The sequence below is a fragment of the Macadamia integrifolia genome, chromosome 2, assembly GCF_013358625.1.
Source record: "Macadamia integrifolia cultivar HAES 741 chromosome 2, SCU_Mint_v3, whole genome shotgun sequence".
NCBI lineage: Eukaryota > Viridiplantae > Streptophyta > Magnoliopsida > Proteales > Proteaceae > Macadamia > Macadamia integrifolia.
In genome coordinates this window covers 26,982,722-26,997,550 of record NC_056558.1, presented here as the reverse complement: position 1 = coordinate 26,997,550, position 14,829 = coordinate 26,982,722, and the positions used below count along the sequence as shown (strand labels likewise).

The 14,829-nt window shown below is 40.1% G+C and overlaps 1 protein-coding gene across 1 annotated transcript in view; it reads right to left on the bottom strand.

Moving 5' to 3' along the window:
• LOC122066828 (signal recognition particle 54 kDa protein 2) overlaps positions 1–14,829 on the bottom strand; it is a 42,544-nt gene that overhangs the window by 8,511 nt on the left and 19,204 nt on the right. Inside the window, exons 6-7 of the mRNA XM_042630662.1 lie at positions 8,447–8,547; positions 8,147–8,304 (exon numbers count right to left, since the gene is read on the bottom strand). Of these exons, the coding sequence (XP_042486596.1) occupies positions 8,147–8,304; positions 8,447–8,547 (259 nt within the window). The remainder of the gene's footprint in view (positions 1–8,146; positions 8,305–8,446; positions 8,548–14,829) is intronic.

Below are 14,829 nucleotides of genomic sequence, written 5' to 3'. Positions count from 1 at the left end.
GGTAGGTGGAGCATCTGTGACTATAGATGCGGGATCTGACACAGAAGATACCTATCTGTGGCATATGCGGTTAGGGCATATGGGAGAAAGAGGATTGATGGAGCTTCATAAAAGGAAACTGTTGAAGGGAGTGAAAATTTGTAAATTGAACTTCTGCAAGTATTGTGTGTTCGGGAAACAGTGTAAGGTTAGTTTCAAAACTACAAAACATAAGAATAAAGCGGGTGCTTGATTATGCATACAGCGATGTATGGGGTCCTTCAACAACAAAATCTAAAGGTGGGGTAGAATACTTCGTGACCTTTGTTGATGATTACTCAAGGAAAGTCTGGATCTACTTTATGAAACATAAAAGTGAGGTGTTCACTAAATTTAAGGAATGGATGGTTGAGGTAGAAAAGAAAATAGGAAAGAAAATTGAGTACTTGAGAACAGATAATAGAGGAAAGTACACGTACAAGTCGTTTCTAGAATTGTGTAAAGCTGAAGGGATTACACGTCACTTCACGGTTCCAAAAACACCATAGCAAAATGGTGTAGCTGAAAGGATGAATAGAACACTTCTAGAAAGAGCTCGGAGTATGAGGCTGAATGCAAGGTTGAGCAAGAGATTTTGGGCAGAAACAGTGAATATGGCATGTTTCTTCATCAAGTCTCCATCAAAGGCGATTGATTGTAAAATCCCCAAAGAGGTATGGACAGGACAACCAGTAGATTATTCTATTCTAAAAATATTTGGTTGTCCAGCCTATGCACATGTTGAGAATGAGCAGCATTCCAAGTTAGACTCAAAGTTTAAGCAGTGCATCTTTCTTAGTTTTAAGAAAGGCATAAACGGATTCAAGTTGTGGGATCCAAGTTCACAGAAAGTTGTCGTTAGCAGGGATGTTGTGTTTGATGAGTCTCATATGGTGAAGTCAAAATGCAATTCACAAACAGTTGGTGAAAATAAAGAGGTTCTACAGTGCAGGTGGAGTTAGGTGAGTCAAAAATAACAAGAGAAAATGAGTCATCCAATGACTTACCAGGACAACAAGAAGCAGTAGAAGTTCTCTATACTAAAGCAAAGGGTAAAGGGAAGCGTACTCACAAAGCACCTGTGAGATACGGGTTTGAAGACATGGTTGCTTATGCCCTCACTGTAGGTACAGGTGATCCATCTTCCTACCATGATGTTTTGAGTGATGCACAACATGATAAATGAATGGCAGCTATGATGAGGAAATGGAGTCTCTGCAGAAGAACAAGACTTGGGAGATTGTGGAAAAACCCAAAGGAAGAAAAATCATTGGGTGTAAATGGATCTTTTGTAAGAAAGAGGCAGCATCTGAGAAGGAGCGTGAAAGGTATAAGGCCAGACTTGTAGCCAAGGGCTATGCACAGAAGGAGGGAATAGACTACAATAAAATATTCTCTCCAGTGGTGAAACACACTTCAATCAGGGTACTACTTGCTTTAATGGCCATGTATGATTTGGAACTTGAACAGTTTGATGTGAAGACTGCATTTCTTCATCGTGACTTGGAGGAACAGATTTACATGGAGCAGCCTGAAGGGTTCAAGGTGCAGGGAAAAGAAGATCATGTTTGTTTGCTAAAGAGGTCGCTTTATGGTCTTAAGCAATCTCCTAGGCAATGGTACAAGCGCTTTGATCCCCACATGATGAAGATTGGCTACACAAGAAGTGAGTATGATAGTTGTATTTATTATAAGTGTCAAGTGATAATTCCATTATTTTGTTGATGCTTTATGTTGATGACATGCTCATTGCTGCAAAGAACAAACATGATATAGTCTCTTTGAAGTCTTTGTTGAGTGCTGAATTTGAGATGAAAGATCTTGATGCTGCTAAGAAGATCCTTGGCATAGAAATCCTTAGAGATAGGCATGCAGGTAAACTTTGGGTAACTCAGAAGAGGTATATTGAAAAGGTGCTAAAGCGTTTAAATATGGAAAAGGCTAAACCGGTTAGCACTCCGTTAGCCAGTCACTTCAATTTATCTGAAAGGGAATGCCCTACAACACATGAGGAGCTGGAGCATATGTCTCAGGTCCCCTATGCTAGCGTAGTTGGGAGTCTCATGTATGCTATGGTTTGTAGCAGGCCAGATTTGTCTCATGTAGTCAGTGTTGTTAGCAGATACATGAGTAAACCAGGGAAGGAGCGCATTGGAATGCAATTAAGTGGATCTTCAGATATTTGAGCAAGACTAAAGATATAGGTGTTACTTTCAGTGGTAAGGGAAGTTCCACAGAATTGGTGGGTTATGTTGATTCTGACTATGCTGGTGATTTAGACAAGAGGAGGTCTACTACAGGGTATGTATTTACTTTAGCTGGTGGACCTATATCATGGAGGGTGATGCTTCAGTCTACAGTTGCATTGTCCACTACAGAGGCAAAGTACATGGCGGTAGTTGAGGCTGCCAAGGAAGGAGTCTGGTTAGCTGGATTGGTTCGTGAGTTGGGGTTGGAGCAAGGAGGTATAGTGTTACCTTGTGATAGTCAGAGTGCCATACATCTTGCAAAGAATCAGGTGTTTTATGCAAGGACAAAGCATATTGATGTGAGATTTCACAAAATCAGGGAGCTTGTGTCAGAAGGCAGTATTCACTTGAGAAAAATTCATACAGATCTTAATCCTGCAGATATGTTTGCCAAGCCAGTTACTACAGAGAAGTTTGAGTCATGTTTGGACTTGATTAATGTTACTCATTGTTGAAGATGAGAGGCGCACCAAATAGGTGCGGGTCAGGGATGAGACGTCTACAGGATATCTTTACAGGAGATTCGAAAAAATTCAAGCCAACATGGAAATTGTTGATGTATGATGTCTTGTATTCCGTCACAGTTTAACCCAGGGAGTACTGGTGTAGTGCCTCGAATTTTTTATTTGAGGGCAATTGTGTACTTTCCTGATTAGGATTTTTTCGCTATATATTTCTAGCGAGGGTTTCTTTCTCTGTAATGCAAGCCATACTGAGAGGTGTGAGGGACAAGCACTGTAACCCTATTCTCCATTGATAGTGAAACAGGATCTCATCTCACCGGGGACATAGGCAATTTTGTCGAACCTCATAAATCTGTGTGCATTGCTTGTTCTTGTTTTTCCATTATCTTCTGCATCATTTTAGGGTTGCGTTTCTACAATTAGTGGATTGAACATAGAGATCTAGTCAGAACTTGCTAATGGGGATTATAAATAAGTTGATGTGGCAATTGCATATGCCAAGACAGCCAAAGAGAAGTACAGTTTTTGAAGGAAATGATCAAGACTTCTTTAGCCTACAACCCTACATCCAAGAATGAATAAAAGAAATTTGAGCGTTGCACAGTCAAACAAAAGAAGCCAGACGTCTCCGAAGCCAACGAGTGGTCGAAACATTATGTGGAACAAAAGTGGCAATAAAGGTCATTTTGGTAGCAGGTGTCCCCACAAGACTTGCTCTATGTATGTAGATGAGAAGCAATTGGCAGAGGAGAGAATGAATGTGCTTTTATGACTCATCCTCCTAATTCAAATGATGACACTAAATATTGTCATGATGACAGATTGAGGCTAACTCAGCTAGTCTCACTACATTCTCTAATGGAGTAGTAGAGAAAGTTCCCTTTTCCGACAAAAGGGACTTTACTGCATAATGAGGATTCAAAAGCCATCCATATAGTTTTTCGATAGAAAAGCAGAAGCAAACCTTCATCTCTACAAATCTAGTTCGAGTACTTAACCTTCCGCAGAAGTAACTTTTCAAGACAGTTTATGTGCAAGGTTTTGGGCCTAAAGCTAGAGAATAGGCTGATGCAATCGTACAAGTTAATCTATAGTTTGGGCTGCTTCACCACCAAGGGCCTTGCCTTTGCAGCCCCTTAGTGCATGTGATGTTCTCTTAAGGCAACCATGGCAGCATAAGGTTGGCATCCTCCATAATGGTACATTAAATACCATCAAGGTGAGCAAGGAGGGTGCACATTTTTAATGTCCTCACATGTTGACATATGCATTGACAGCGACAAATTCCTCCTCCAGCTATGAGCTAGTTTATTCTCCCCACTCATGGAGTTGCAGACCGACTGTCCTCCCTGACATACACGTTACCTCAATGTTGAGATCACTACAAGGGCATATTGGGCTCATGACTTAACACGATAGAGTGGAGTTTCTTTTCAGAACAGGAGAATTGATAACTCAGCTCATTCTACCAATTTATATTCAAATAGCAAGGCATGTGCACATAAATAAAAGAAGAAACCTAACTGGAAAAGAAATTTATTCTATTTTGGAAACTCAAATCAGTTAGGAAACTAATTCTTACATAGCTATTTCCTACTTACAAACAACAACAAAAACTCAGCCTTATCCCAACTTAAGGGGGTTGGCTACATGGATCCGAGCAAGGACAAAATATGAAAAGTAAAAGTGAGGAAAGTAACACAATAACAGCAAAAAAGTAGAAACACAGCTAAATGGGGTCCACTACATGGATCATTTCCCTCCAATCGGCTTTATTCAAGGTCATATTTAGGGTAAGGCCATTTTTGGCCTGTCCCTACCTCTCTTAGTTCCTTCAATCTGAATCAGATCACTCCTCCTTACAGGTGCATGAGTGCATCCCCAAGCCTTTGTTGAACATGGCCATACCACTATAAAAGACTTTCTCGAAGTGTATCATGGATCGTAGAAACTCCTAAATCAGCTCTAATATGATCATTCCTTACTTTATCCTTCCTAAGTTTACCACACGTCCATCTCAACATCCTCATCTCTATTCTCTGCTACACAACCTATCTCATAGTTTGAAATCTCGCCAAAATTTCGGCAAAATTTCAATATTTCGGCTTTTTTTTTTTGGTCGAAACAAAATAAGGCACAAAATCATGTGTACCAAATTTAGGTATCGTTTTGGTATCTCGCCGAAACGATACATTCCAAGGCTTATAAATACATAATTTCGACTCTGTCTCACCTATCTCGGTGGTTTCGGTTCCATTTGCATATTTTGAAGGAAAAACACTCCAACAAGCCTCTAATTAGCCACATCATCACATATTTTGACTTCCATTGGATTCTAGCAGTATGAGCAGGCCAAGCCAAAGCCAAAGCTAGAGCCGGTGCAATTCACTGGGGAGAGTCAGTTTCAGTATGCCACACAAGATTCTAATCATGGTGCACATCCATCAGCTAGAGGGAGGAGTTTAGGTTACAGTAGAGGGCCTCATCGCCGATTCGGTGGAGAAGGGCAGCAAGATTGTATGGACATTGATAGTCTATCTACTTCTATTGGCGGAATGAGTTTGGGGATAGTCATCCTCACAGTGAGAGTAGAGAAAGTGGGCAATGGCATACCCCATCATTTACTGGAGAGAGCACCTGGACGGAGTATCATGGACCTTATGGTCAATTCACTGGGATGAGGCATACATCTGGTTCATCCATTCCTAGTAGTAGTACTAACTATGGCTCCCAGACCCAGTCACATGGTAGTGGCTTTGTATACAGTTTATCCTCATACCCAGCCAACCCGTACTCCTTGCCGGAACCATCAGTTGACAGTAGCTCAATGGCGGGTTCTTCTTCTACATACTATGGTGGTGATACGTACCCTCAGATAGGTTACCTTCAGTATGTAGATGACTCAGTCATTTTGGCAGTTGTGGAGGACTACGTTCAATTCTTCTCTCAGACTATGACGTAGCATGCATTTGTGGTACAATCAGGGAAAAATGCACGTCGACTCCATCGTATTGAGCGTGGAATCCAACCAGGCTGTCATAGTTCTTTCCAGTAGATAGTAGATAGTCATTATCATTACTATTGCACTATTGTGTAACTAATATGCTCAATGGATGACTTTAGTTGGGACTTGTGAATTAGGGAGTTGCATAGTATATTACTCTAGTACTCTAAATATTAGTTAATTAATGTTGATGTATGTTTTGATCATGGCTTAGATGCATTATTTATTTGTTTTACTCATATTATATCTTGTTCTAACAATGAAGCAAGTAAAATCTCCAGAACAATTCGATAGTTGCTGCCAAACAAAGGTGCAAATCTAAAACAATGGCATGTTCTAATATTTTTGCATTTTTATGTTCTAAGCATGTTTATTAACTGTAAAATAAGCTACTCACCAAGTTTCAAGTCAAAATATGGTCGTTTGACCACCGAAATAGTCAACTGAAAAAAAAAATACACCATCTCGGCCGAAATCTAGCCGAAATTTCGACATTTCGGTGTTTCTGAAACCACCGAAACACCGAAACGAAACGAAATTTCGAACCTTGACTTATCTATATGACGTTTCTTAACTGGCCAACATTCTGCCCTGTACATCATAGCTGGTCTGGTCACATGACTGTCCTATGATATTAATCCCAAATAAAATAAAAGATTACACGTCAATCCCAAAATAGAAATAAATAAAAATCCTACTCAACGAAAGACCAAAATTGGACCCAATTCATATCCGTCAGGATTCCCAAACGGCTTTGGGCCAACACACGGATGAGCTACTGCATCACCACAGAGACCTAAAATTACCAGAAGTCAATCCCTAAACAGTATTGGATTGGATTGGGAATTAGTCCTGAGAATTAATAGCAATTAAAAGGTGACATGATAAGCAAAGTATTTCGCATTTTCTAATTGAGAAACACTTCCCCTACTCATCGAGTAAAACTTAACCACAAAGATATTGTTGGACAAGAAAACCTAATTCATATAGAATGGCTCACTTTGTCACATTTTAACAGAGCAGCACATCCAAGTCAGAACAAAATATTTTTTTAGAAAGATAATAATAAATATTTGGGTTAATTACACTGCCATCCCCTGTAGTTTGTCATATTCTTATAACCATCCCCTGCAGTTCTGACAATTACTCTGTATCCCTTGCAGTTGACGGTGTTCCAACTCCGTTTTGAGAGAATCTGTTATCATGTGACGTGGTTTGTTTACATAACTAATTAAAGACAAAAATACCCTTGCAGGTCTGTGAAGTTCCTATTATGCCCTTGCACCTCAAAACCCAATGTCATGCTTATTGTTTACCATCTCCACCGAGCCCTGGTTGCAGTTCTCGTCGGCGCCGCTGCAATTGAAACGGAAACAGGGCCTGGTAACACTCAGCTCAATTAGTAAAAATTGACACATACCAGATCATAAACTCAAGGCCGCAGCTAATTGATACAGTGATTGATGTGGGCATGAATCCGAAACAAGTAATATCCTACTTAGCAAGAGAAGCTGATGAGAATGGCAGTGTGGGGGTGGGTTCAAAGGAAGGGTGGGGGGGATCGACAGGGTGAGAGGGTTGCGGCTTGCCATGCCTCTGTTTGCTGCCTTCTGCAGATCAACCCTTTTTGGTTGCTGAGAATAGGCGAGGTTGGTTAATTCCTTTGCTTGCCAGGAGTGGGGTTTCTTGCAGATCACTTGTTTTCTCAATCAAATTGAAATAAAGTTCTGTAGATAGAGATCTTCTCTAATCATTTGAAATCTTTTTTAACATTTATATTATTCTCTTATCCCTGTTCATCCCATGGAAGACCACTTCTCTCTGTAACCCAAGATTTGTGAAATCGATGGTTTGCTTGACAGGATAACCGGGCTTCGGTCTCTGTGTGGATCACACTGAAGCTGCTGCTGCTGCTCCTGCTTCTTTTCAACTTTGAAGTTATAAGGGGAACATCCACAAAAAGAGGGGAAAGGAGGACAGTGGTGGTCACCATCGTCGTGAGCTATGGAAGGTTCTTCTCCTACCGCAGATCAAATGATCAATCCCTAACCCTAAAGCGAGAGCGAAGAGAGAGAGAGAGAGAGAGAGAGACAGAGGAGATTAGGGAGAAGATTACAGTTTAGTGTAATGAGTTTCAATAACCTAATTAAATAAAAATTTTAGTGTGTTTTAGTATAAAGGGTATAGTTGTCTTTTTCTATCTTCTGACTCAACACTGTCAACTGCAGGGGGTCCAGAGTAATAGTCAGAACTGCAGGGGATGGTTATAACAATATGACAAACTACAGGGGATGGCAGTGTAATTAAACCCAAAAATTTCACGTAAGACTCTTTTCTTTAATAAAAACTTGTGACACAAATGAAACCACACTGTTAAACAATCTTTGGCAAATAGAGTAAAAAAAACAGACCTGCCCAATAGGACCCATTTTGAGTATGTTCTGGAATTGCTCATACATGATACGCAAAGTAAAATTCCCTTCAGAAAGCTTCTGCAGGAGCTCAGGCTGTTGATCCATAGGCACAACCTCATGAATCTTGTCCATGAAACCCGACCAATCACCCATGCCTAGTAGAGACAAAAGTTGAATAATGCTTATTTAAGTAAGAATTTACTTTGTTACCCTATGAGAAGTCAAACTTTCAGAGTGTACTTGTATACCAAACAGAATATGCCACAACAGTAAGACAAAGGAGCAGTTAGAAGTAACCTAAAAGGCGGCTGACAAATGGCTTAACATCAAAAATTTCAAACTCATCCATGTGTTCTCCAGTTCCGATAAATATGACGGGACTCTTTGTGGCTGCAACCCTGCACATATAATATGAATATTGAAAAAAATAGATATATTGGCAATGATCGAAACATATATACAGACCCAAAAAAATAAACAGGCTCTCGCTTATATATGATAAGACAGAGTAAACCTATAAAATGTTGAAATGATAATAAAGTTTCAAATGGATATGGTCCTCGCATGACACACAGATCAACCAATTGATTGCATCAGGATTGGCTGGAACCCCTCCCAACTTGCCAAGTCCCATCAAAAGTACTGCACTTTGCTCATTTGGGGGATCAAAAAATTGTTGGTACTTTAATGATGATATTTTTGTCCAGGCAACACAAAGAAGGTACTAGCAATCATTTTTTTTAATCCTTTTCTATCTTTTTTTTCCCCCTTGTTTTTCTTATCCTCAGCCAAAATACTCAAGATGCAAACAACCTATTTCAATTCACAGCTGCTAATAAAGAAGGTGGTTCAACACAGATGTACAGAGAAGCTCCAATCCAATATCTTGTGTAAGATTTCAGAAATAATAAATATTTAGCAAACTTTTTGCCAACAGAGATCTAATATGCCTCGAGTTTACTGGAAAGAAATTTACTACGAGCACACAATATATATATATATATATTTCTTTTTTTTTTTTTTTTTTTTTTTTTGGGGGGGGGGGGGGGGTGCTCAATTTACGTAAACCCTTGTCTTGACATGGATCCAAGACTAGGTGAGGGTCTTTTGTTTTCAGGTCACTGAAACCTGCGCAAATGACCAAGTCATCCATGTCTAGGCATGTGACAAGTAGAAAGTCTAGATCAATCTTTCCTAATCTCAGGCAAGATTCAAAACCCTGGTCGAAACCAAAATAATTAAAAACCTGGTCAAAACCAAATTATTTTGGGTTTCCCTGCACATTTTGGCTGCTGAATTTGTTTGACCATTTCGGTGGTCAAATAGGCATATCTAAAATCTTAGAACATTTATATTGTAGAAAGAGAACACACTTAAAAAGTCAAAATGATAGATTGGTTTTGGATCCTAGACACTAGTGTAAGCTGTAACATGTTCTCTACTCTCTAATATAACTTTTTACACAAATAATTTAGTACTAGAACGCACAGAATTCAATTAAAATAAATCAAATATGCATTTGGAATAAAGAAAAAAAAAAACCATTCGGGCAAGTTCAAGCCTAATTGGAGTGGCCCCTTTACCATTACAGAAATTCTTCCCGGAAAGCCATCAGATTGTTCGATCTTGATGGGGAAGAGATGCATTATTTGATGAAAACCAACTCAAGAAATATAATGTTTAAAGATTGATATTGTACCCTGAACTACATAAGATAGTATAGTTACAAATAGTCAGGTACAAGTGTACAATTGTTCCTCCAATCTTTGAATCTATTTCAGTAACACAGAGAGTTCCAGGGAGCCTCAAAACTGCTAGAAGATTGTTTCCGCCAACGAAACCATCCCTCTGACTCCATAGTTGTCAAGGTGCCTTGTTGATGTCACCTTGGTCCCCACCCCTGACAACTTGGGTAACTTTGCCGCCTTAACAACGTCCGACTCTATTACAAAAGACGGCCATGTCATGGTATGCCTACAGAAATGCTTAAAGTCCAATGTATCGGCCCAATATCATCAACATACTCTAGGTAACCCAACCTAGAATATAGATAAGTGGTCTAGGAAGATTATGCAAATGTAGACCCCCCAGACTGATATGGTCACTTGGGGGCTGGTATGAGATGTTATCCACAAAAGAATCCACCCTATGACTGACCCTAATACACGGGAATAAAGAATTATACTGATCATAACCCCCATACCTAACATATGTGGCAGTGGAGACCTCTGTGGAAAATGAGGGTGCACACTACTGTCCTGTCTGTCCATACCACTACTTTTCTCCAGGCTCAGAGGCCTTCAAGTGCGCCAAACAATCTCGTAACATCTATCTCTATGCTATGCTCCTCACATCTAATTTGAACCAATAACGCAAACCTTGAGAACAGCCTAAACATCTGGGGGCACGTGCACTATGGTCAACATGTTGTGTAGCATGATCAAACTAAGCCTATGTGAGAATCAGATGGGCTCCGGTTCAAGATCCACCTCCGCTTGGTCATACTCCTCTTGAAGGAATGAAAATCAATCACCATCATCAACAAAATCATTGTCACAATTCCCATCATCTCCACCAGCAAGCAAAGATGATGCGCAAGTGTGGTCACTGCCTCACTGGAATGCAACCAGTCAATGTCCTCATCACCCCTGCCAGGTTGGGACTTGGAGTGTCCATGAATGAACTCAGCCCTATCAAGAAGACAGTATTCCGTTAACATCAGCACCGATCTGAATAGCAATCTCGGGGTTGGGCCTACCACCAGGCCGATCCAATATGGGGTCACATCAATCCTACACCCACTCATAGAGGGGATCCTCCTAATCTGAGTCATCCTGTAAGATCTTGTTGAGCTCGACTGGATTTTTCTCATTCTCCATACCCATGCATATGTGCTTCCATCTTCAATCTCATGTTGTAATATGCGCATAAACCAAGTGCTCCACCATTTGCAACCTGATTGGTTCCGCCTCTTTGAGTGGATAAGTTGAAATGTACTCCAATTGCACTCACATTCAAAGGTTGAAGATGTATGGGAGAGCACCTTAATAGCAATCTTCCTCAAGTAAGGCGCATCACTCCAATATAGCACCCAACATTCACCCAAGGATCGAGGTTTCGGTTTCGATCCTTGGTTTTGACCGACACTCCCAGGCTCCTTCAGATATGAATCTATTTGATTCAGAAGGGAAGACCTTGCATCTAATGTAGGCATTGGAGCGGTGGTGCTAACGCACCCCTTGCTCCTTGCAACCAAGCAATGGCTGAACCAGCTGATCGTAAAGCACCATTGCTTTCGACTTGGAATTTTTCTGGGATAAATTCAAAAACTAGGTTTCAAGGCCCAGAAAATGGATTGTAATTTTTTTTTGTTCTTTCTTTTTTTTTTCTTTTTCTTTTTTTTTTTTCTTTTTTTCCTTCCTTTTTTTTTTTTTTGTTTGGGTTCATTTTTACCACTCTACATCTATTCCATGAATTAATTTCACCAAATGGTACTTGTGGTTTGGACCTAAATTTATGTTGAATGCATACACTAGCCCTATTACAATCAATGACTACATATAATTTAGCCACTGGAAATGTAAATATGCAATTAAAACAATGGTTGCATAGCACTGAAGATGTTTTCGACGCTCTGAATGCAGCAAATATGTATCCCATAACATATTTTGTGCCCAACACCATCTCTTCGTACTAATTATTCCAAAACTTACAATTCGGGAAAAAAACCATTACCTTTAAGCTCTAATTACACAAATCCAAGTTGTAGAAGTGTTGAATGAGTAGAAGTAGGGCTTCTAATGACTAAAGGTTGGTTTGGTTTCCTTTAGAATGAAACTATAAAAAGTAGATATGAAGCCCCTACTACTTTTTTTTTTCAATGCCAAAAAGCAAGAAGAAATCAATTTCTTTTGGCCAAAAAATTACACTTTTGGCAATGTCAAAACTTGCGAAACTAATTCTTGGTTGAAATCAAGTGTCAACACTTGCAAAAGTTGTCAAAATAGGGTTGAAACCTAGTACAAACCTATTGCGGCCATTGGTTTTGTCTCGGTCAATGTCAAAACCAAGTTGCCTCAGTTGAAACTTGTAGTTTCAACTGAGATTTAGATCCTTGCATTCACTTGCATTATATTTTCGTAAGTTATTGTACTTTGTACATACTTAAATGAATTGAACTAAGAAACTAAGTTAATGGGCCTACCAAGAGTAGTGTCCAACCCAAACTTTGCGGCTGCACAACCGAAAGCCCTATATGAATCCCTAATGTCCATTTCAAAGTTAGCATCAATACAAATTGACTGATTACATTGATTAGAAATAGTCAACAAACTACAAGTCAACTCACTATTGCACTTGAACTATGTAGATAGATTTGTCTCTAGCTTGGCCACCACCTCTTGCATTGCATCTATCAGTTTGCAATTCACATCCCAAGCTTGTGCTTGTATTGGTACTTGGGATTGCGATAATAAACTAGAAATGATATAAGCATTTCTAATGCTTATGAAGACGTATACAGAAGTAATTTGACTCAAGGACCTGGATAGATGAAAATCACTAGCCTTATGCAGTGAGTGAAAAAGTTACTGCTCTCATTAAGTATAAAGCTTTGGATTGTGGCGGCCATGCCCGCTAGGCCAACTCTTTCTGTGCATGGGGGAAAGGAGCCACTCGACTAGAGGTTTCTCGATACATGCCGCTAACTTAACAAAGTCAAGCAACTGTGATTCTCATTATCTATGCAATTATGATCACGTGATTTGATTTCTCCTTTTCTTCACAACTCGATACAGAATTGGAGAAAGAAAGAGACCTTAGTTAGCTTTTGATCTTAACTTCACACCAACCCCTTGTACAATCTGAAGGAAGCTCCTGTCTCCACATGGTATCATTGTCGTCACATGGCCCTTCATCATCTGTATTGCAACATACAAGTGTGGAAAAGTAGGCTTCTTCGCAAAGTTGACCATCCTCAACACCTTTACCGTTGGCTCTAATAATATAGTCACCTTCATGTCGTGCTAGAATTGCTCACTATATATAGTCAAATGGTATGCTCTACCTCCTGAAGAATTCAACCCCCTCCAACTAAACCACTCCTTTGAAGCAAACATAGACCTGAATCCAACCTTCTTCGCCTCAAAGCTCTTCAAGGCAATGTAGTTTGTGGGAAATCGAATAATGTTGGGCCTCACCAAATCCGCACCACAGTAGCTCCCCAACACTTGTAGTGCATGTCCATGGTTGTTCAAAAATGTGGTCAATTGCTTGCCCTCTCGACCACAAATTGTATTAAGGAATTCTTCCCCATGTCCTTCAGCATGCGGTTAATGCAATGGGCCGCACATGGGGTCCAAAACAAACAACACTTCTTGTTCATCATCAGTCTCTCTCTCTCTCTCTAGCCTTTTTGAAGTTGTTGTCCGTCACCACCTAGACAAGATTCTCTATCCCCATCTTTAGTACTACTTCCTTCAGCAACTTGTATGTACAGTTAGCATCCTTCGTCTCCATGGATGCATCCACTGACTTAAGGAACACCGTCCTACCATCACACATAACAATCACACCGTAGTTTTCCCATGTCCCCTTAAGGGCCTCTGTATACTCCTCAAGCTCCTACCTCAGCAATGGCAAACAAACATTCATATTCTGATAGTACTAGGGTCCCTCAGTGGCATGTGCTGGGATATTGTGGTAAAAGAATAACTTTGACACGGCATCACCCACTTTACCCTTCTAGTCGAACCACACATGCTTCAACTTTCTCTATCTACTATTAGTCCTGAAAACTACAGGATCCTGCTCAAGGATTTCAATGACACCCTCAACTACTAGGGCTACGGGACTCCTCATACTATGTGATCTCCAAGAGGGAAACTCTATCTGCTTTTGTTTCTTCTCCCCCCATCTCTGCTCAGTGCAGAAGAACCACTGCCTCCAATTTCTGGTGCAACTGCTCTAGAGGAACCAACTCCTCTCCTTATCTCTCTTAACCCACTCAGCTCATACATATGTGTAACTCGGCTCGCTGCCCTAGCAAGCAGTATCTGTCTTGCTTCTGCCTCCATCTCCCCATCAACGGGCATGTAATCCTCATCACTATCCAAATCAGAGTCATCCCTTCTTGTTTGTTGTCTCTCCAGCACTGTTTCACAAACTCTTCCCTTTCATTCTGCTTATCAATCCCTCTCTCTATTCCTCCTTTCATGAAGGTAGTCAAGACCTTTTGCACCTCACTAAGGACCCTAGGGCATTTGGCCTTATCTTTGTATCCACAAACCAAATGCCATTTCAAGCTAGTGACTCGACCTCCCATTATCTTCTTCCCACAATTGTTACATTGTGACCTTTTTTTGGTCATCACCCCGTGAAGCTGTAGATCGGCCAACTGCCCAACTGCGTCTAACATATATACAATCAAGCCCCAACCAATGTATAGTAATCCTTTTTTTCTTCAAAAATTTGTTTGAGAAAATCATTTTTAACCAAAAAAATACTAATAAAACAGAAAATTACATCCAACTCCATGAAGTCGTAAATCAGCCAACAATGTCTTTAACATAAAGGCCAACCACTAAAAATGTATCCTATTTTTTACAAAAAAATTAATATTTAGAATCTTGCACAAATCATTCAAATCGTCGTCGTAATTGTAAATGCATTGAAGTAGTCCC